This window comes from Urocitellus parryii, chromosome 12, assembly GCF_045843805.1.
Source record: "Urocitellus parryii isolate mUroPar1 chromosome 12, mUroPar1.hap1, whole genome shotgun sequence".
NCBI lineage: Eukaryota > Metazoa > Chordata > Mammalia > Rodentia > Sciuridae > Urocitellus > Urocitellus parryii.
The window spans coordinates 81240423-81265501 of NC_135542.1; the positions used below are offsets into that span (position 1 = coordinate 81240423).

Consider the following 25079-nt stretch of genomic DNA (forward strand, 5'->3'; position numbering starts at 1 on the left):
CTTCAGTAACTGCAAAAAAGAAATTGCAAAATTTTTACAAAATTGAACATCACAGCTGGGCATGGTGGCACATACCTATAATCCCAGAGATTCAGAAGGTTTGGCAGGAAGATGAAAAGTTTGACACTAACTTAGCAAGAACCTAACCAACTAAGCAACAAGACCCTATCACAAAAATATTTTTTAAAAGGGGAGAGGGGTGTGATTCAGTGGTTAAGTGCCCCTGGGTTCAAATCTAGGTACAAAAAGGGAGAAAAAAGCAACATCTATTCAGGATTTTTTTAAAAAAAAATTTTTAAAGGGTAGAAAAGGGGTTGGGGATGTAGTTCAGTGGTAGAGCACTTCCCTAAATGTGTAAGGCCCTGGGTTCAATCTCTAGTACTACCAGCACCAAAAAAGAAAAAAAGAAAAAAAAAGTAGAAAAGAAATTTATCCAACATAAGAAAGTTCATATTTACAGCTACCATCATAATCGGTGGGTACAAACTAAGTTTTTCTTTCCTTTAAGATCCTAGACAAAGCAAGAGTGCCCAATCCTACCACTTCTATTCAACTTAGAAAATCCCAGCTATTAGACAAAAATTAAAAGGCATCCAAATCAGAAAGGGAGAAGAAAAATATCTATTTGCAGATTATGTTCTCTGTGTGTGTGTGTGTGTGTGTGTGTGTGTAATATATGAATGACAATGCTTAAAATAAAAATTAAAAAAAAAAAATCCCAGCAACTCAGAAGAGGCTGAGGCAGGAAGTCTGAAAGAGTTCAAAGCCAGCCACAGCAACTTAGCAAAAAGGGGGTAGTTAAGCAGCCCTGGGTTCAATCCCTGTATCAAAAAAGAAAGTTAAGGGCTGGGGATATAGCTCAAGCGGTAGTGCGCTCGCCTGGCATGCGTGCAGCCCGGGTTGGATCCTCAACACCACATACAAACAAAGATGTTGTGTCTGCCAAAAACTAAAAATAAATAAATAAAATATTTAAAAAAAAAGAAAGTTAAAACTGCAAACTATGAATCTGAATCTGATTAGGGGTTAATTTCCAACACATATTAAGCAACTCAAACAATTCAACATCAAAAAAGCAAATAATGCATTCTGCTGTGATATATAACACATTTAAATTTTTAAAAAAAGCAAATAAATTTTAAATGGGTAATTTTAATAGCTGCATGCACCCATAAGCCCAGTGGCTCGGGAGGCTAAGACAAGAGAACTGCGAGTTCAAAGCCAACCTCAGCAACTTAGTAAGGCACTTAGCAACTCAGCAAGACCCTGTCTCTAAATAAAATATAAAAAAGGGCTAGCGATGTGGCTCACGATTGAACACCCCTAGGTTCAATCCTTAATAAAAAAAAAAAAAAGACTTAATATAATTTTCTCAAAAAGAGACATACAAATAGGCAAGTGTGAATACACAGTGCTCAATACAACTTATCATCAGCAAATACATTCAAAACACATGAGATATTACTTCACCCCTTATAATGGCTATCACCTAAAAGGCAAAAGATAACAAGGGCTGGTGAGAACATTGGGGGAAAAAGGATCCCTTGTACACTGTTGCTGGAAATATAAATTCATATAACCACTATGGAAAATAATACAGCAATATGGAAGTTGCTCAAAACCTAAAATAGAATTTACTTACAATTCAGCAATCCTACTTCTGGAACACATTCCGAAAGAAAACAAACCAATTATCTCAAAGAGATATCTACACTCCCATATTTATCACAGCATTATTCAAAATAGCTAAGATATGAAAACAACCTTTTCTTTCCACAGGTGAATAGCTAAACAAAATGTGCTATGCATAAATATACATACATGTAGGAATAGTATGGATTCAGCCTTTAAGGAGATGAAATCCTTCATTTTCAACAACATTGATGACCCTGAGGACATTACCGTATGAGAAATAAGACCACTGGCCAGGCACAGTGGTATACATCTATAATTCCAGGTATTTCAGAGGCATAGACAGGAGGACCACAAAGTTTGAGTCCACCTTAGGCAACTTAGTGAGACCCTGTCTCAAAACAGAAAGGCCTGGAGACATAGGTCTTTGGTACAGTGCTGGGCTAGCATGCATTTAATCCCTAGTACCACATTAAAAGAAAAGACAGCAGGGATTGGGGTTGTGGCTCAGTGGTAGCACACTCATCTGGCATGTGTGAGGCACTGGATTCGATCCTCAGCACCATATAAAAATAAATTAATTAATTAAATAAAGGTTACCAAAAAAAGACAACAGACACAGACAAATACTGTATTACCTCACTTACATTCACACTAGAAATATCAAAATCCTAGCAACAGAGGGCTGGGGTTGTGGTTCAGAGGAAGAGCACTTGCTTAGCATGCGTGAGGCACTGGGTTCGATCCTCAGCCCCACATAAAACTAAAAAAAAAAATAAAGGTATTGAGTTCACCTACAACTGAAAAATAAGTGTAAAATACATATATATATATATATATATATATATATCCTAGCAACAGAGAGAACTGTGTTCACCAAGAGTTGGAAAGAGGGAGAGGTAGAAAGATGTAGGTCAAATGGTACAAACTTTCAATTATGTAAGATAAATAAATTCTGGACATTTCATGTACAGCAGCATTACTATAATTAACATTCACTGCATTGGGGCTGGGGGCATGATTTAGTAGTAGAGCATTTGCCTAGCATGCCTGAGGTCCTGGGCCAGCATAAGCAAAACCACACCACCACCACCTGTGTCATATGCTTAAAAATTTGCCAAGACAGTAGATCTTAGGAGTGTTCTCATCAAAAAAAAAAAAAAGAAAAAAGAAAAAAAAAGGAATGAAAGAAAAAAAAGAAAAAAGGAAGAAGAGAAGAAAGGGGTGAAAGGTAACTAAATGAAGCACTTGTGTATGTTACCTTGATTATGATTATTTCGCAATATACATCGAAACATCAACTTGTACACCTAAATATATAGTTTTCTTTTTTGAAGATGGACACAATATCTTTATTTTATTTATTTATTTTTATGTGGTGCTGAGGATCGAACTCAGTGCCTCACACATGCTAGGCGAGCCTCTGCCACTGAGCTCCAAATCCAGTCCCAATTTTCTTTTTCCTTTTTTTTTTTTTTTAATATTTATTTCTTAGTTTTTGGAAGACACAACATCTTTGTTTGCATGTGGTGCTGAGGATCGAACCAGGGCCGCACGCATGCCAGGGGAGCGTGCTACCGCTTGAGCCACACCCCCAGCCCCCCAATTTTATTTTTCAATGCTAATAAAAACTAAAGTGAAAAGCCACATATAGCTCTAGAAGAAAATATATGAAAATTATATGCCTCATAAAGTTTGCCATCCAGAATATATAAAGAATTTCTAAAATTCAACAATAGCAACAGCAACAAAAATGAGCCAAATCAAATTTTGGCAAGAGATTTTGATAGACCAAAGAAAATAAACAACTTGGACAGGGATTGTGGCTCTGTGGTAGAGAACTTGCCTTAGCATATGAGTGACACTGGGTTGTATCTTCAGCACCATATATAAAAATAAAGTTTAAAAAATGTGAATTTTAAAAAAGAAAATAAACAACTAGTCAATGAATACATGAAAGGGTAGATCTCCAAAATCATTAGGCATTAGAAAAATGCAATTAAAAAACACAATGGGATACAAACTCACACCACAGGATGACTAAAAAATTTTAAGAAGGAAAATAACAAGTATTGGCAAAGAAATTCAGAAATCTTTGACAATAGAGGGTTAGCTCTATTGTCAGTGAGAATACAAAATGGTGTGGACTTTGAAGAAAACTTTCAGCAGTTCCCCAAAAGGTTCCCCACAGAATTAACCAATATGATCCAGAAATACCAATTGTAAGTATATCTACAAAATAAATGAAAGGACTCTGACAATATTTGTACACCCATATTCTTATCCTTTTTCACAACAGCCAAGATGAAAAAAACCAAATGTCCATCAATACAATAGATAAAAGGTGGAACATACATGCAATAAAACATTCAGCCATAAAAGGGAAATTTTGATATACATGATGACCAAATGGACTTTGAAAACACTGTTCACTGAAATAGGCATACACAGAATTATCTACTAAATGCAAATCAATCAAGACAGAATATGGACTAGAAGAAACCAGAGGCAAGTGAAGAATTAGAAATTACTGTTTAAAATGTTCAGTTTTATTGGGGATGGTGAAAGAAAGAGAAAGTTACATAACAAATTTATTTCATGCCACTGAGCTGTATATTTATGAGTGGCTAAAATGTTAAGTTTAATGTTGTGTATATTTTACCATAATAAAAACATGAAAGTGGGCGGGGTTATGGCTCAGTGGTAGAGTGCTCATGTGTGAGGCACTGGCATGCATGGGGCACTGGGTTTGATCCTCAAGCACCACATAAAAAGTAAAGATGTTGTGTCCACCAAAAAATAAATATTAATAAAAATAAAAAAATAAAACTCTCTCTTTAAAAAAAAACAAAAATGGCTTACTATCATATTTATTTGGTCAAGCCCTTTTTCAAAGGATAAAGACATTTCAAACATGTAGAAAAGCAATATAACATTTACAAATTTCATTTTAGGCAAAACAAAAAAGGCTAGTCTGAATTCACAAAATAAATACAAATTAACTCTGGAATAAAGGGAATGGGGATGAGAAAATAACAAGAAAAAAGGATTGTGGTTGAGTCACATATTTAAAAATAAATACTAAATAACTATGGGAATTATGGTTATACCACAGGAATTAAATGTTGTATAATATTTGATAAAGTACGATGATTTTTTTTAACTGGAAGATTAAAAATGAGGAAGTAGGAGAAAATTGGTAACATAATTTCCTCATCCTACAAAGAAGAGAAATGAATCATTATGATAAAAATAAACAAACCCCCAAAGAAAACCAAAAAAAAAGTCACCAATGGATGTGAGACTAACCAATTTCTAGAAGAGTAAAATGAGGAGCTGTAGCTCAGTGGCAGAGTGAGTGCCTAGCATGTGTGAGGCACTGGACTCAATCTTTAGGAACATATAAAAATAAATAAATAAAATAAAGGCATTGTGTCCATTACACCTATTTTAAAAAAAGCTTAAAAGGTGGTTTAGTCTGCTTCTAGTTGCTATAACCAAATACCTGAGGAGAAGAACAACTTAGAGGAGGAAAAGTTTATTTTGGCTCACAGTTTCACCGGTTCACTCCATGTCAGCTGACTCAATAGCTCTGGACCCAAAGTGAAACAGAACATCACGGCAGAAGGGTATGGCAGAGGAAGGCAGCTCAGGGCATGGCAAACAAGAAATAGAGTTCTGCTCTCCAGGGACAGAATATAATCCCCGAAGGCATACTCCCAGTGACCTACTTCCTCCAGTCACACCCCACCTACCTATACCTACAATTCTGGCCCAGTTTATTCATATCAATGGATTAGGTTATACCTCTTGTAAGCCAATCATTTCACCTCTGAATATTTTTCCATTGTCTCACACATGAGTTTTGGGGGGACACCTCAAATCTAAAATCATAAGGAATGGGAACACCTTTTAAAAATATAATATCCAGAGAAAGTTTTGACTCAGAATAAGGCATGGAGCTTCTCAGGATGTAGGACGGGTAATCCTCCCAATGTAACTGGGAAATATATTCTGGGATCACAGTAACGTATTTCATGGAAAGTATGACTGAGACATGGAAATGAAAACAAAGATTTAAGTGACATTTACTATAAAGAACAATTATCTTTCAGCCATCTGTTGGTCAGAAAAATACAAGCAACCAATCTTTATTACCTGTTCACCAGGGCTTTTCCCTGGGATAAAAAATCATACAAAGCCACAGATTTCAAGCATAGAAATTGGTGCCCTTTTATATTCTCTTCTTCTACATACTGAAAACCTGATGACACTGAAGAGTATAAGAAGTTATGCCTTCATTATCATCTCCCCCAAAAGGTTCCAACAGGTGGTCCATTTGAGACAGATCTACTAGAAACACATTACTTACTTTAATAACAGTGCCTGAAATGGCAAGAAGAAACAGGATTTAAATCATAAGATGTAATAAAGGAAAAAGATATTTCAGTGGCCACACTACAACTAAGTGTAGTGATAACACACTAGCATTCTGCAATGTCTCATAAGGCAGCAATCTAAATTTGTATACAGAAGTGGAAGTTAACAACTACCTAAGTATTTGTCAGTGTTCCTAAAATCAGGCATCACTAATACCTTTGAGATTCTGATAACAAGTATGAACCAACCATATGTCTACAAATTGTGCATACTGTATATCTGACTCAGATAATACTTAAGACCCCTTCTATATCTTAGCGAGTTTGGTTCCTATCAAGACATGAAAATTGGGCTAGGGTTGTGGCTCGGTGTAGAGTGCTTGCCTAGCATGTGTGAGGCACTGGGTTCGATTCGCAGCACCGCATATAAATAAATGAATAAAATAAAGTCCACTGGCAATTTAAAAAATATTTTTAAAATATTTTTTAAAAATATGAAAATTAAGGCTAGGGTTGTGTCTCAGTGGTAGAGCACTCATTTCGCATGTGTGAGACACTGGGTTCGATCCTCAACACCACATAAAAATAAATAAGTAAAATGAAGGTATTGTGTCCAACTAAAACTTAAATATTAAAAAAGACATGAAAATTATACTAAAACACTACTTTGTTCACTCAAAGAAAAAAATACGATCACAAGTTACATAAATTTATGCAAAAGTCCTTAAAATCTAAAAAGTATTTAACAACAAATTCTAAGAGAATTGAATGATTGTGAAGTCTGTTTTTTAAACTTCTGTGATATAAAGATTTATGATACAATGGTAAGCAGAGGGGCTGGATATATAGTTCAGTACTGGTGCTTTCACAGCAAGCAAGGGCCTAGGTTGCTGGATACCCAGAAAAGCCCCATCCCAGAACAAAAAAAGAATAACGGAAAGGGAAGATGAAAAGATGTAACCCAATCCGGGGAAAACAGTAGCTTTAAATGGCAGAGAAAACAACTTCAAATCAAAACGTTACTCTATGTACTCTATGTACTAGCTTTTATGTTTACTGAAAAACTAACCTCAATTATCAGCATCATGTATAAGTAAATAAAACAAAGAAAAAAAGAAACCACACCAGCTAGGGACAGAGGTCCATGCCTATAAGCCCAGCGAATAGGAAGACTGAGGCAAGAGGATCACAAATTCAAGGCCTATCTTGGCAATTCAATAAGAGTTTGTCTCAAAATAAAAAATAAAATTAAGGACAAGGATGTACCTCACTGGTAAAGCACCACCAAGCTCCATCTTCAGTACTAGGGGGATGGGGAGGGCAGGACCAGAGTAAAACCCTTAAGTTAAAATACACCTTAACCTGTGTGGTGGTACATGCCTGTAATCCAAGCAACTTGGGAAGCTGAGGAAGGAGGATTTCAAGTTCAAAGTCAGCCTCAGCAACTAAGTGAGACCCTGTCTCAAAAAAGTGTTTAAAGGGTGGAGAGGATTTTTTGTTGGACATGTGGCTCAGTGATAAAGCGCTATTGGGTTTAATTCCCAGTACTAAATAAATATTTAAAACTAAAACTTGGAGACCCAAGACAACTGAGTAACAGGGCTAAGGAAAAAGCAGCCAATATTTTGGCCCTTGCCCTCTAAGGTCAGCCAGGAAACAGGGAACAACAGGTCCCCTTCTAAAGGCCCTGCAGTTGTATATGGTCCTTGCCATGTTTATGCCTTGTCCAGTCACTTACCAACAAACACCACTGGATTTCCCTGATGCTACATACCCTTAACTGTCCATGACACACTTGATAAAGGACAAGGGATTCTGCCTTCTCTCAGTAGGAAGCAGCAAGAGATAGTCAAAGCCCAAATACTTTAAAAGAATTTAGGAACCCAAGTGCTGAAGAGGGGAGGTAACTAGTTAGTTATAAATGGGGGGGGGGGCAAACAACAATGAAGAGCCACAGGAAGCCTTAGCTAACAGATAAGCACTGAAAGATGGGGGCATGGTATGTTAAAATATCTCCAACCATAATTACATCCCCTTAAGAAACATTATACGTAATGTCACACGCTGTTAGGTGACATGGACCATCCCAGATCACTGAAACTATTCTAACCCCCAATCACTCAGACAAAAAAAACATCAGGACCCTCACAAATAAAGCTTGCTAAAGGCATTCAAAGGGTAATAAACCAACTGAGGGGTCAGAAACTTGAGGCAAAAACAGGAAAACTCAATTTCCTTAAATCTCCAACTCTGTGAACAACCACACCATCCTCTCTAGAGGCAGTCCAAGCAGGAAGAGCAGTTCCTACACTGTTGATCAAAAGTCAAAAGGTGGGCCTGGATGGGTCTCTCTGCAAACTTCCCTGGGACCCTATTCAAACTGGAGGGCAAGAAGGGAGCACCATCTTTCTCTACTCTTGAGAGAACCCACTCTATCCCTTTAAAGTATCCCGCTTTCACCTTTCTATCCCTTCTATAAACTCATGACTGTTTATGGCACTGTTTATAACAGAAAAGACTAGGGAAAAAATAATGTCCATGAATGAGAACTGGCTAAATTAAATACATACAAATAATGAAACACCATATAGTCTTTTAAAAGGTCTGAGGAGGGCTAGGGTTGTGGCTCAGTGGTAGAGCACTTGCCTAGCATGTGTAGGACCCTGGGTTTGATCCTTAGCACCACATAAAAATAAATAAAGGATATGTTTTAAAAAAAAGTCTGGGGATGCAGGTCAGTGATAGAACACTTGCTTAGATGTGTGAAGCCCAGATTTGATCCCTAACACAACAAAAATAAATAAGAAACCATTTTTTATAATGATGTGAACTCGCCAGATTAGAATTTTAGGTCAAAAAAGCCATGTATGTTTGGTATGCTACATTTGTGGGAAAAAAAGATAAAAACAGATATGATCTGCTGTTTATAAAAAACAAAATTCTCTAATGCAACTAAAATAAGAACCACATGCTTCATAGATGTGGAGATGAAAGTGTTTAATATAACCATTTATATTTACTTTTAGGATTCTGAATTATATTAGTAGATACTATTCAAAAAATTAAAGAAAAAAACTTGTACAATAAAAAAGAAACTTATCATATTCAAGATACAAGGGTAAACAGTATAAAGGAGAACAACAAGAAAAGGTCTCTTCAAAGCCAAAACTGTTTTATGAAGAAGATTTAATTAATTCTAATTTCCTTCCGTTTTATCAGTAACATAGTAACACATGGACGTAGAAATTCCATTCCCAGCTTTTCCTTTAGCTATAAAATTTTTCCTCTTTAGCTATAAAATTGGAATGATAATAGAATTTATCCTAAAAGGGAGTAAGCACTTAGAACACATAATAAAGAATTGCTCAATAAATCTGAGCTATTAAGTTTACCTGTGCTGCAGCCCAAATGCAGTCGATGTGCTGAGTACTCAGTCGCCCTTCTGCTGCCAAAAAATTCAAAATCACCTGGCACTGTTTGATAATCTGGAAAAAGAAAACTTAATGTAGTTAATATTTTAAAATGTCCTTCTGTCTATAAAATACAAAAACCATTTAATTGTCCACAAACCTCAATATGTAAATTTGGTCCAAATATATGTTCCACTACATTGTTGCTAATAAGCCAGTCTGCAAGTTCTTTTGCAATAGACCTAAAACCAAGTAAAAAATAAATAAATACATTTTAAAAAATGTTTTTTAAAATCATCATTTCCCCATGTCTAATATGCAGGCTCTGATAAAACTTGCAATTTGTTCCCATACAAACTACAAAGAAGTGATTATATACAATTAACTGTTTTGTTTTTTTTTTTTTTAATATTTATTTATTTTTTGGCGGACACAACATCTTTGTATGTGGTGCTGAGGATCGAACCCGGGCCGCACGCATGCCAGGCGAGCGCGCTACCTCTTGAGCCACATCCCCAGCCCTACAATTAACTGTTTACCGTATTTTAAAATGTAACTAAGAAGGACAGTAACAAATGCTAATATTACCTGGATTTGTAAACAAATAACTGAAAAGCTAGGATATTCCTAACTACTAGAATGAGGTACCAAACTCAGAATACCAAGTATAACATTTAGTTGGTGATTTATTCCCAATTTTTAATTTCCATAGTACATTTCCCAATACACCCTCTATAATGAGATAACATCAAGAAAGTAGGTTACCGAAAGTATGAACAAAGAACAATTATTTCCAAGCCAAACTGCAAATCACTGCCTGATACTAATTAAGATTCCACTAATGAAGTAAAATAGAAATGACAGGTAAATTATAAAAAGTAGAAGAAACATCATCTACAATAAAAAATTTCTAATTTTTTTCATCTATATTAATTATATATAGAAAAACTACAAAAAATGAATAATTTTCGTTTCTTCTTGTTTATTCAAAAATTACACTTTATGCTAAGTTCTAAAGATTTTCTTTTAAAAAGAGAATTAGATATATGGGCCACAAAAGGCAAAATGTTAAAATAAACTACTAGTAGTATATTTTACCTATTTCTGGGTATTCATACTGAAGTAACGATCCATAAGCTTCAACTCTAATTTACACACTATTACTTTTGTAATGGTTGATGAACAATAAACATCAACTATATTGTCAATAACAACCACTCAGGACTCTGGAGACAAATATACACACATATAAATACATATAAATAAAAATATATGTGTATTATATATATGTAAGTGTGTGTGTGTGTGTGTGTGTGTGTGTGTGTGTGTATTTCAAGGACAGGGAGGTACGGAAACAATATTGTAAGAAATAACAGCCCAAACGTCCCAAACTGAATTTAAACACACATACACACACACAAATATATATATATTTTTTTTCATATTCCAAATAGAAATTGATCACAAAGAGTCCACATTGTGGGGCAGGAAAAAGAAAACTCTTAAAAGTTGTCAAAGAAAAATAATTAAACAAACAAGAAAAAGATCAATAGTGGGGGGGGGGCTGAGGTTGTGGCTCAGTGGTAGAGCGCTTGCCTAGCATGTGTGAGAGAGACACTGGGTTCATTTCTCAACACCACATATAAATAAATAAAAATAAAGGTCCACTGACAACTAAAACATGTTAATTAAAAAAGAAAGATCAAGAGCTGACTTCTGATGGAGAACAAAGTAAAATAGCTACATTGGAGCAACTTCTCATATTATTATTAAATTAGTAGTAATTTGAAGAAGTTAACATACTGTAACCCTTGGAGCAAACCACCAAAAACATGTTTTTTTGTTTTTGAATTTTGGGTACTGAAAATTGAAGACAGAGGTGCTTTACCACTGAGCTACATACTCTGTCCTTTTTACTTCTTATATATTTACATTTTACATGTTTATACATTTGCATATTTATATATTTATTTTATTTTTTATGTATTTTTTGAGACAGAGTCTCATTAAATTAATGGGGGGCTTTGAACTTGCATTCCTCTAGCCTCAACCCCCTAAATTGCTGGGGTTACAAGTGTGTGTCACTACATCTGGCAAACAATTTTTTAAATATTTAAATAATGGATAAAAGTAGCATACTAGAATATGCCTATATACTGCAAAGTTAGGCAATAAAGAATATAAAAACATAAGACAAAATCAATAGCAAAATGGCAGATGTAAAACCAGCTATAAAACAACAGTAATAGTGAATGGATTAAAAATTCCAGATTTTTAATTCTAGATTTTTTTTTAAGGTCCAATTCCATGCTACTTCCAAAATGCATATTTTAGATTCAAAAACAGACAAAAAAAGGATGACAAAAAAAATTTATCGGGGGTGGGGAGGGGCTGGGGTTGTGGCTCAATGGTAGAGTGCTTGCCTACTACGTACGAGGCCCTAGGTTCGATCCTCAACACCACATAAAAATAAATAAATAAATAAAGTGAAGGTATTGTGTCCAACTACAACTAAAAAATATTTTTAAAAAAGAATTATCAGGGCTGGGGATGTGGCTCAAGCAGTAGCGCGCTCGCCTGGCATGCGTGCGGCCCGGGGTTCGATCCTCAGCACCACATACAAACAAAGATGTTGTGTCCGCCGAGAACTAAAAAATAAATATTAAAAAAAAAAAAAATTCTCTCTCTCTCTCTCTCTCTCTCTCTCCCCTCTCTCACTCTCTCTTTAAAAAAAATAAAGAAAGAAAGAATTATCAAATAATAATTACAAGAAAGCTATAATAGCTATACTAATATTAAATAATACTGACTAAATCAGAGTATTAAAAAGATAAAAAATGATACATTTTAATGATAGAAGGATCAAATTATCAGGCTCACATAACAACTGCAAACATGTGTGCCTAACAAAAGAGCCCAAAAATACATGAAGCAAAAACTGAATCAAAGAAACAGTTCAATAGGACAATCAATTCTTCGTCCTCACAACAGACATATGCTATTATAGTCCCGGCAAAAGCATGAATTAACTAATAGTGAACCTTTATCCTAGGGGAAATATGAATATATCACACACAGATTATAATCTTGAGTCCTAAAAACAACTCTTACAGGCTGATTCTACTCTTTCTATTTTATAACAGAGAAAGAGATGTTTAGAAGTGTTTAAATGACTTATCTGAAGCTGCCTCCTAGTAATGTACTAGAGTTGGTATTCAAATCCCATTCAACTGGCACATAGCCCCAGCTTTTTGCACTTCAAACAAGATGACAGAATGCTGCCTTATTCAACTTAAGCTTAGAATATGAATCTTTTACTGCTGTATGAATGTGAATGAATGACTATGCTACAAGGGTTGACATTTGGGGGTTACAGAAAAGCTACAGCAAAAAAATCAATTCACAAATACAAAATAATGAGGATCTTGAGACTTCAATACCCTACTTTCAGTAACAGAAAGAAGTAGGCAGAAAATCAGCAACAATATGAGAGACAGCGGAGGGAGGGCAAGGGGGAAGCAGGGGATTAGCAAGGACGGTGGAATGTGATGGACATCATTATCCAAAGTACACGTATGAAGACATGAATTGGGGAGCAACCTACTTTATATACAGACAGATGAAAAATTGTGGTATATATGTATAATAAGAATTGTAATGCAAAAAAAACGAAGTACATTTATAAAGACATGAATTGGCATGAACATACTTTATACAAAGATATGAAAAATTGTGCTCTATATGTATAATAAGAATTGTAATACATTGTGCTGTCATGTATTTAAAAAAAGAAAAAGAAGAAAGAATATGAGAGACATCACTATGTATCAATTAGACCTAACAGACATCCATGGAACACTTCATTTAACAACAAAATAGTCTTCTTACCCAAACACAGAACATGATGAAGTACAAACCACATGATAGGCCATAAAACACAGCAAATCACCCAATTAAAAACAGGGCACAGGTATAAACAATTCACCAAAAAATAAACTGAATGGCAAATAACCACATAAAAAAGATGCACAGGACTAAAGAAGTAGCTCAAAACTAGTGTGCCTGTTAACCACACACAAGGCCTGGGCTCACTCCCTGCAAAACATGCACGTGTGCGCGCGCACACACACACACACCCACACACACACACAAAGATGTTTGGCATCATTAGTGATTAGGGAAATGAAAATAAAACCATTGAAGAAATGCAACTTTATACTTACTAGAAGAGTTATAATCAAAAATATAATAACAAGTACTGCTAAGAATGAGAAGAAAGTAGAACCCTTATACATCGTCAGTGGGAATATAAAGTAATTCAAAAATATTGGAAAATAACTTGATGGTTTCTTTAAAAGTTGAACAATTCATCATATGAAGCAGCAATCCTACTCCTCAATATCTACCTGCAAAATACATGCCCACAAAAACACCTGTATATGAAAGTGCATAGCAGCATTACTCACATTAACCAAATAGTGAAAACAATCCAAATATCCATCTACATTTTAGATGTAGATGGGTAAAGAAAGTGTGGTACAAAAATTACAACTACCTTATATTAGACAAAGGTGCTAAAACCATGCAATGGAGAAAGGATAGCATCTTCAATAAATGGTGCTGGGAGAACTGGAAATCCATATGCAACAAAATGAAATTGAATCCCTTTCTCTCTCCATGCACAACAGTCAACTCAAAATGGATCAAGGAGCTAGGAATCAGACCAGAGACTCTGCGTCTAATAAAAGATAAAGTTGGCCCTAATCTTCATCACATGTGGCAGGCACCAAATTTCTTAATAAGACTCCTATAGCACAAGAGTTAAAACCAAGAATCAACAAATGGGATGAATTCAAACTAAAAAGTTTTTTCTCAGCAAGAGAAATAATATGTGAGATGAATAGGGAGCCTACATCCTGGGAACAAATTTTTACCACTCAAACATCAGATAGAGCTCGAATCTCTAGAGTATACAAAGAACTCAAAAAGTTAAAACAACAAAAAAGCAAATAACCCAATCAACAAATGGGCCAAGGACTTGAACAGAAACTTCTCAGAAGAGGATATACAATCAATCAACAAATACATGAAAAAATGCTCACCATCTCTAGCAATCAGAGAAATGCAAATTAAAACTACCCTAAGATATCATCTCACTCCAATAAGAATGGCAGCCATTATGAAGTGCTGGCAAGGATGCGGGGGGCGGGGGGGGGGTGCGGAGATACACTCATACATTGCTGGTGGGACTGCAAATTGGTGCAGCCAATGTGGAAAGCAGTATGGAGATTCCTTGGAAAGCTGGGAATAGAACCACCATTTGACCCAGCTATTCCCCTTCTCGGACTATACCCAAAAGACCTAAAAAGAGCATACTACAGGGACATAGCCACATCAATGTTTATAGCAGCACAATTCACAATAGCTAGAATGTGGAACCAACCTAGATGCCCTTCAATAGATGAATGGATTTTAAAAATGTGGCATTTATACACAATGGAATATTGCTCAGCAGTAAAAAATAACAAGATCATGACATTTGCAAGCAAATGGATGGCATTAGAGCCAAAACAAATGCCGAATGTCTTCTCTGATATAAGGGGGGTGACTCAAAATGGGATAGGGAGGAAGAGCATGAGAAGAAGACTACCACTAAATAGGGAAGAGAGGTGGGAGGAAAAAAGAGGGAGAAGGGGAGTTGCACGGAAGATGGAAGGAGAACCTCATTATTATACAGAATACATATATGATGTTGTGATCAGAAAAAGAAAAAAAAAAGTGTGTCACATTAGATTGGATAGAGAGAAAGGATGGGAGAGGAGGGGAGGAGTAGAGAGGATAGGAAGGGCAGCAGAATAGACAATATGATTGATGTATGTACATTCCACGTATGTATTGTATGTCAAAATATATTCTGCTGTCGGGGCTGGGGATGTGGCTCAAGCGGTAGCACGCTCGCCTGGCATGGGTGCGGCCCGGGTTCGATCCTCAGCACCACATACCAACAAAGATGTTGTGTCCGCCGAGAACTAAAAAATAAAATATTAAAAATTCTCTCTCTCTCTCTCTCTCTCTCTCCTCTCTCACTCTCTCTTTAAAAAAAATACATTCTGCTGTCATGTATGACTAAAAAAAATAAATAAATCGTATGGTAAAAAAAATAAATAAATAAATAAGAAAGTGAAAGAAAAAAAGAAAGTGTGGTACAATTTACATGATTTAATACTACTTGGCAATAAAAAAAAAACCAGAGTACTAATACATACTACAATATGAATGAACCTCAGGAAGGACGAAAGGAAAAAGAAAAAGTGAGTGAGCATACTAAGTGCAAGAAGCCAAATGAGGGCTGGGGGGAGGGGTAGACCACATGCCTAGCATGCAGAGAATTTGATTTTGATCCCCAGCACCACACATACAAAAAGAAGCCAGATGAAAAAGATCACTATCCTATGATTTCATTTATATGAAACATCAAACATGGGCAAATTTATAGAGAAAGGAGATTAGTGAGACTGGGAATAAACACTGACTACAAATAGACAAAGGGAATCATTGTGCAATGATGGTAATGTTTACTAAAATTCATTGAACTATACATTTAAAACAGGTAAATTCTGCCCAACACACACACCAGTAATCCCAGTAACCAGACAGGCTGAAGCATGAAGATTACAAGTTCAAGACTAGTCTCAGCAATTTACCAAGACTCTGTTTCAAAACAAAAACAGCTGAGGAGGATGTGACTCAGTGGTAAAGAACCCGTGGCTTCAATCTCCAATATCAGAAAAGGGGGGGGGGGGGGGAGTGAAATTTACGAACTAGTCCTCAAAAGTTTTACTATTTTCTTAATCATGTCCTTAATGTATTCCTTATGCTTTTTTGAATGGAATTCCTTCTTATTCCTTATCCACTGTTCTTCTACCATAAAACCCTAGCTTACATTTGCAGCATTACTTGAAAATTCCAAGACTTTTTAATTTTTATTGATGGTAGGAGGAGCCCAGGGTAATATCAGGAGGTAATAGGTCATAAGGGTGGAGCTTTCATAAATAGGATTGGTGCCAATATAAAACATACCCATAAGATATCTGTCTCTCTCTCTCAGCCATGTGAGGACACAAAGAGAAAACAGCAATTTTCAAATCACCAGAACCCAACCTGCTGGCACAGGGTGATCACAGACTTTCAACCTCCAGAACACCAGAAATTTTCTTTCTTGTTTATAAACCACCAATTTATGGTACTTTGTCACATCAACCTGAATTAAGACTATCTGAAAACTATCAGGACCATATTCACTACTATATTCTATTCTGTAATAAATAGTATCCTTTAGGATTTTGTGACAAGTAATATTACATGTTAGTGTATTTTTTAAAACTATAGAAATGGGACTGTGGTAGACAGTTGGCCTAGCATGACTTGGGTTCAATCCCCAGTGCCCCCGACACACAAAGAACCACCACAGAAATATTTCAACATATTATTCTGAAAGCTTATTAAAGACTGTACAAATTGAAGACATTAGGCAAAAACAGTATCCTTTAGGTAAAAAATTCTAGAAAACACTTCAAAAAGTCACAATTATTTACTGTTTAAATGGCTACACATTAAAATGGTATATTTAAGTAAAAATTAACATTCCTACTTACGTTTCTGTGTCTGATACCAGCGATTCATTATTACACACATCATTGAAGGTATGAAGTTGATTCTGATTAGAGAAAAGATATTAAAAGTTTTTTTCCAAATCCTTTTATGTTACAAGAGGCAAGAAACACAAACTAAATGCTATATGTATATCGTAACTGATAACCAAATAAAATTCTAAAATATGAATTTCAGATAAACATGCTTCTCAATTAATGTAACTATTTCCTTTATCATAATAAAATGCTAAAATTCATTTCATAAGTAATATTTATGCTTCATTATATTAAGTATATTCGAGAAAATAAAGTTGAACACAGAGAAAGGAAAAAAAAAACAATGCAAGGCAAACAAGTAACATATCAATACAGAAGGTTTCAGGAAAGGTTCCCTAGATAAATTCATTTAAGACCTATCTAGGAAAATGTCAAGAAGCATTTTATTTCCAAAGTCAAGCACAAGAATAAAATTAAGCTACTTCAGATTTTCATTGTACCTACAGCATAAACAGACAGAAAATGTAAATAAGTAAAATTAATAGGATTAGTAGCAAACCACAGGAAGGTATTTCAACTCTAAAAAATTCGGCTAACTACTTATCTTCGGTAAATTGTTCTAATGCAAGACCACAAGCCCAGGCTGTGGGTATAGTTCAGTTAGCTCAGTGGTAGAGTGCTTGCCTAGCATATGAAACGCCCTAGGCTCTATTTCTATTACCACCAAAAAAAAAAAAAAAAAAAAAAAAAGCCAACCCAAGGATATCTTCTGACCATTCCCCATTCCCCAAGAGAAGCCAAGACTAGATTCATATGTGATTTCTCCCTTATTTAAACCAGTGTGCAAAACAATGTTACAATTGGTCAAATGCAGCCTAAGGTCCAAATTCTGTGGCTTCTACATGGCAAACTAATTTAAGAAACCATTTATAATTCCTTCAACTTTTTTCCCTCCCCAAACAATGCTTTCTAAATGTACAAAAGCAAACAGTTGCCAGGCACAGTGGTGGATGCCTGTAACTCCAGTGGATTGGGAGGTAGGAGGAGTGCCAGTTCAAAGCCAGCTTCAGCAAAAGTGAAGTGCTAAGCAACTCAGTGACACGCTGTCTCTAAATAAAATACAAAGTAGGGATGGGGATGTGGCTCAGTGGTTAAGTGCCCACGAGTTCAATCCCTGGTACCTGGTAACGCCCACCTCCCCAACCCCCCCAAAAAAAGTTAACGATCTTTAGATGGTGGTCAGGTACAGTGGTATATGCCCGAAGTTCCAGCTACTTGGAAGGCTTAACAGTACTATCACTTGAAGCCTAGGAATCCCAAGTCAACCTGGGCAACATAATGAGACCCTGGCTCAAAAAAGTTGGACCTGAAATCCAATAGACATAAGGTATAAATTTTTATAAATCTAAGCCTAGACTCCTCATATTTAAGATAAGAGAAATACAGAAATTATTTGTAAAGACAATACAAAGTAATTCATTTAAAACAGCAGTAATGGCTAATGTTAACTGCTAATTAATGGCAGTAAGTAATATGATCATACTCTGGCAAATAAAAAAAATCAACAATAAAACAAATGTGGCTTACTGTTATCTGACTCAATCCAGCCAACCTCATAGTCAAAGTAGGTGACATAAAGTACTTAAATGCAAGATCTAGGCTTTCTTTATCAAAGCATAATGTCGTATCCAATGGTTCTTTCACTGTGCTCCACATTAAGTCAGCCATGTTACGAGCCGCACTCTGTCGTAACTCCTGATCAGAAAGCTTGCATAAATACCTAAATGATTCAAAAATATAAAATGCAAATGCTCACAAGACATTTCTAAAGTCCACTAATTCAATAACATTCCTTTGCTCCATATTTCTGTAATGTTCACTACAGTAGAACCCAGCATCCTTAGACTTAATGCCAACTTATTTCTAAGTGATGTTTAAAGGTCTGACTTGTTGAGAGCCCAACTTGAATGAGCAACTATAAAGAATCAAGTCATTTAACATATGATTAGCCTCCTGAATGAAAGAGAAATGGCTGATACCCCAATTTACAGCAAGTCAACTGGAAAATGTATGTGAATCCACTATTTTCCAAGACCAATCACCCTGCTACTCACAGAATGTGTGAGTGAGGCTCTCCTAGACCACCCATTTTCAGCCAGGCCACCCAGAGCAGACCTGTCTAGTCAATCAGAGAACTATAAGGAATTATAATTGGCTATTGTTTTAGAACACTAAACTGGGATGGGGCTGTGGCTCAGTGGTAGAGCACTTGCCTAGCATGTGTGAGGCACTGGGTTTCATCCCCCACACTACATAAAAATAATCAAGATAAAAGTATTGTGTCCATCTACAACTAAAAAATATTAAAAAGAACACTAAGCTTTCAGGGTTTTTTTTCCTTGCATGGGAAAAGCAACTGACATAGATTCCATCCTAAATTCTCCTACATTCTCTTTCTTCCCAGGTAACTTCATTCATTCTAGTCGTTTCTAAATACTATCTTTATGCTGATAATTCTGAATTATTTTTTTTCCTAAATCGTAGAAAAAAATTATATTCTCAATTTGCCAGCATCAGTCATTTAAATGTCCAACAGACATGTCAAAGTTTCACCTCTAAGTTCTTCTAGTGTTTCATATCTTTGTTAATGACACCCATAATACAAAAGGGAAACCTGGGAGTATTAATTAATGTCATCTACAATGCTACATTTTTCCTTATACCACAAAACTACCAGTCTTGTTGATTTTATTTTTACTTAATCCATCCAATTTTCAAAGTCTCCATTAACAACTTTTTGAGAAATGTGGCACTAACCTTTTAACCAGTCTCCTAACTTTTTCTCCAGCCCTCCCATAACTTACTATAAACGTAAATGCAAAAGTGATCTTTTAAGAAACATAACTCATGCTAAAAATCCTGTTGATATATTCCTATTCTTAAAATTAAATCCAAACTTCTTACAGTGTCCTGGAAGGTCCTGAATGAACTGCCCCTGCTTATCATTCCAATCTCATACATAATTATTCCCTGTAACACATTACAAGCTCAACAATTTACTTTCAGGTTCCTACATATCATACTCTTTCTAAATTCAAAGCCTATGCCCATATGTTCCTTCTCTATGGCTTATGCCCAATTTATCCTCTGATCATCACCTGACTGGCTGCTTCATGTCCTTCAGACATCACATATCACAAAGACATATTGCCTATCATACTGTCACTATTTGCATTATCGTTATTTTCTCCACCAACTCAAACAGTACTGGGAAAATAGCAGGCACCCAAAATTTTGCTAATGAATGAGAAAACAAGTATAAAGTACTCCTGGGGTATTTTCTGAGGAAATTCTTAGATTCTAACAGTTCATATTCTAAGTCTAATTGATAAAACTCTTCTTTCATCATTATCTTAGGTTGAGACTTATGAAACTAAGGCTGGGGATATAGTTCAGTTAGTAGAGTGCTTATCTCTCATGCACAAAGCCCTGGGTTCAATCCCCAGTACCACAAAAAAAAAAAAAAAAAGGAGGAGGGGGGAGACTGGGGGGGATGGGGGGACTGGTGGGGGGACATGGGGGGGAAAGGGGAGAAAAGAGAAGGAGGGAGAGAGAAGGGGGAGGGAGAGAAAGGAGGGAGAGAGAGAAGGTGGAGGGAGAGAAAGGAGGGAGAGAGAGAAGGTGGAGGGAGAGAGAGGGGGGAGGGAGAGAAAAGGGGGGGGTGAGAGAGATTAGTTGGGGGGGGAGAAAGGGGGGAACTCAAAAAACTCAAATGACACCTGCTTCTGAGGAGAGGGAGAAGAGGGGAGAGAGAAGAAAGGGGGGGAGAGAGACTTACAAAACTCAAATGACACCTGCTCCTCAAGAACTCTTAATGTTTGCTACTATTTACCCTGTACTACTTCTAATTAATTATATATTTTCAAAATACAATATATATATATATTTTTTTTGGGGGGGGGGGGGCAGGCATGCTGGTACATGCCTATGACCCAAGCTATTCAGAAGAATGAAGCAGCAAGATCACAAGTTCAATGCCAGGCTAAGCAACTTGGCAAGACCTTGTCACAAAGTAAAATGAAAAGAAATAGGGAGTCTGATACAGTGACACATGCCTAGAATCCCTGCAAATCAGGAGGCAAAGGCAAGAGGATCTCAAGTTCAAGGCCAAGCTAAGCAACTTAGCAAGAACCTGTCTCAAAATAAAAAGAACTGGGGATGTAACTCATTGGTTGAATGCCCCTGGGTTCCGTCCTAAATGCAGACAAAACAGAACAACAACAACAAAAAAAAAAAAGGACTAAGAGGGAAAAATAAAGGACTAAGGATACACCTCAATGATAATGCTTGCCTAACATACATGAGGCCCTGGGTTCTATCACTACGACCACAAGGAGAATTCTATTTTTTCTCTGTTCCTCAGTGCCTACTACATACTACTACTTTTTTTTTTTAACTAAATACAGTAGAAGAACCATTATAAATCTCAATTCTTTTTATATATTCATATAAACAAACAAGTCTAAAACTGCTAAAAAGTAAACTTTAAATATAAACCCATATATGTGCATAAAAAAATACTAGACACTGAGTGTTATAGTATTTTCTCTAGAGGATAATAAGGGACTTTTAAACAACATAATTCTGTATTATAAATTGCTTAAATATACTAAACTGGTAATCAGGGGGAAGAAATTTTATAAACGTACCTGATAACATAGGTCCTAAAAGGTATAATGTGCTGCATGACAGCAGGGATATGTAGCCATATTCTAATCTATAAAGAAATATACAGATGACATTACTGTACAACAAATATGTGAAACACATATCTTCAAATAATTAAAAATAAAAGTATATTTTGTTGCCTATAAAATTACTTGCATTTTATTATCAATTTTGAAAAGTATAAGCTACCAAAAGGAATTATGCATATATCAGGTAATTTAACCTACACACATAGATTTTTAAAAATCCATATTTAGAACTAACATCAGCTTCTTGCCAGAAAGGGAAAACCATGTATTTTAGTATCTTCTTATTCTACCGTTTTCTCTCTGTGTGACAGAAATTCCAACACAAAGTACTAAATCGCTTGTTTTTGTTTTTTCTTCTCCCCCAAAAGACACAAAAAACTTATGGAGGAAAGCAGAGGAACAATCAAGGGAAAAAGTGAGAGAATGTGAGCTATCTCAAGAGCAAGCAACTTTTGGGGTAAAGCAAGGAATACCCATTTAAGGTAGAATGCAGTCCATCCCCAAAGGGAGAAAGAGTCTATCTTAGATTTTAATAAACCTTATTATCCTTCCTTGTCAAATTACATGATACTTGCCTTCAACCATGTAAGGCAAGTATATTTTTACAGTCACACATTATATTATCAGAAACTATTTGCTGAAATAAATTATAACTTAAGAACATCCTTCTTCTGAGTTATATGTTATAATAAATCTGCTTCATTACTTGTTTCCATGAGATACTCCAACCCATTTCTAAATCTAATATGGTAACACTGTAATATTCAAATAGCACTTTACCTATCTTAAGAATAAAGATTTAAACCAAACTACCAAACAAGAAATTCTGATATTAAGCTTGGATATAGGCAAATTAAAAACAAATTTAGAAATACATAGAATCTGACTTCATTCTAATCAAAAAGATATCTATAAAACACCTACAGTAAATGCTATACTACTGATAAAATGTTAAAACTTTTCCTTCATCAATTAGAAAAATGACAAGGACTTCAATCCACATACACTCAAGATCCTTGAAAACAAGACTTAAGAAAACTAAGAACCAGAATGAAAAAATTAAAACCTATCATTCTAAGATGATATTTTTATGTAAAGAGAAAAAAAAATTAGTGAATTTAGCAAGATTGTTGCCTGAAAAGTTAATAAAGAAACACATAACTTTTCTATTTTTATTATATGCCAGGAACTAGCAGTAAATAAGTTTTCAAAAAGATTTTTTACCATAGCATCAGAAAATCCCAGGAATTAAGCCTAGGAATAACCTAACAGACACACAACACTTATGCATGAAAATATAGAAACAAAGCCAAGTGAGGTGGTGCACATCTGTAATCCTTGTGACCTGGAAGGCTGAGAAAGAAGGATTGCAAGTTAGAGGCCTGCCAGGTCAACTTAATAAGACCCTGTCCAAAATAAAATTTTTTAAAAAGGACTGAGGATGGCTCAATGACAAGAGTGCTTACCAATCATTAGCAAGGCTCTGGGTTCAGGGTCCAGAACAAAAAAAGAAAGAAAAATAGCCAAAATGAGTAACAATTATGTGCCACCAAGTACTTATAAAGTGCCACATCCAAACATAAAATTTTTAATTTTAAGACTTACAATAATCCTCTAAGATAGATACCATCATCATTCCCATTTTATAGATAAAAAAGTTAAGGATTGAATTCAGAATTTAAATGCAACTATAAATCGGAAACCGATAAAGTATACTTGCCATTATGTATAGCCTTTTTTGTTTGTTTATTTTGTACTGGGGCTTGAACCCAGGTGCCCTTTAATCACTGAGTTACAATTCCAGTCTTTTCTTTCTGGACAGAGTATCACTAAGTTGCTGAGTGGCTAGCCTCGAACTTGTGATCCTCTTGCTTTAGCATCCTGAGTCATTTGGATTATAGACATGTGCCACCATACCCAACTACATGTAATATTTTTAAACTATTAGAAACCATAGGATTTAGAACTAAAAATAAACTTGATAGCGATCGCTTTTTTTTTTTTTTTTTTTTTGGTACTGGGGATTGAACTCAGGGGCGCTTAACCACTGAGTAATATCCCAGCCCTTTTTTGTATTTAGAGACAGGGTCTCATTGGCTTGCTTAGGCCCTCAATAAGTTACTGAAGCTGGCTTTGAACTTGAGATCCTCATGCCTCAGCCTCCTGAGCTGCTGGGAATACAGGTGTACATTGCCACAATCAGCTAGAGATCATTCATTTTAATTTGGAAATATGCAGATTCCTATAATCAATAAGTTTGAATTATACCAGCACTCTTTCCAGTACATTATTTCACTACAGAGTTTCAATGGAATATGCAACAATATATTTGCTTGAGTCATTTTTCACTCAATGTTTCTATTTTTTATTTACTTTATTCAAACAGTTGCACAAGAATTCAGTTTTTAACAAAGTTACATTTAACTTGCTATACCCATTTTTAAAATGATGACCAGAATGTTATTAAAGTTTGAATATACAGGTAGTAAAATTATTTATCTCTAGTACCATACTTACTATGCTTCACAGAACCGATATTCCGAACAAACAAAAGACTTAGCTTCTTTACAAAGGCAAAAAGAAATGTTACACCTTTATAAAGGGACAACAGGCACACTAGTAGTATCATTGGTTATCCAATATTTAAATAATCTAAAACCGCCAAATTTTCCAAGAAATGTTAATTTTAGCAGAAGAGTTTTGTAAATAGCTATGTTTCATTTTAGACAAAGTTAATTGTTGTCTTTACCTATTCTAACTTTAAAAAAGGGTTAATTTAATTCAATTCTAATTTTATTGTAAGGATATTTTAAAAATGATTTCTATATTCCATTTTTTCAAAATATAATACAGAAATGTTATTTGACATGGAAATTATTAAAAAATCTCCTTTTTCTGGATGTTACTAAAACACAAAACATCACTCCCAAGATTAAAATCAATTCCAAACCATACTTACATTAGACACAACTGTAATAAATGCATGTGCTATAAGAAATGGCAAAGTTTCAGGAGTTCCGTACTCAAAGCAATCCTTCATGAGAGAAAGGCCATTTTTCCCACAAAATAAACATACATAACGAAGCAAATGCAATGGTACTTCTACATCCTACGAAAATGAAGAAAATGTCACTATTTTAAAACTTAACAGGAAAAATTTTCATCTTAATAGCAATACTAGAAAGATACTGAAACATATAAATACACTCAAAAGACAAACAGAAAAAAACATTTTCCAAAAGTCTTAAAAAT

The 25079-nt window shown here is 35.3% G+C and overlaps 1 protein-coding gene across 2 annotated transcripts in view; it reads right to left on the reverse strand.

Moving 5' to 3' along the window:
• Positions 1-25079, reverse strand: part of Usp34 (ubiquitin specific peptidase 34) — a 220606-nt gene that overhangs the window by 149109 nt on the left and 46418 nt on the right. For both annotated transcript variants that reach the window (XM_026387219.2, XM_026387217.2), the window contains exons 5-10: positions 24787-24936; positions 21780-21847; positions 18658-18850; positions 17077-17138; positions 9582-9663; positions 9404-9496 (exon numbers count right to left, since the gene is read on the reverse strand). In XM_026387219.2, coding sequence (XP_026243004.2) covers positions 9404-9496; positions 9582-9663; positions 17077-17138; positions 18658-18850; positions 21780-21847; positions 24787-24936 — 648 coding nt within the window. The remainder of the gene's footprint in view (positions 1-9403; positions 9497-9581; positions 9664-17076; positions 17139-18657; positions 18851-21779; positions 21848-24786; positions 24937-25079) is intronic.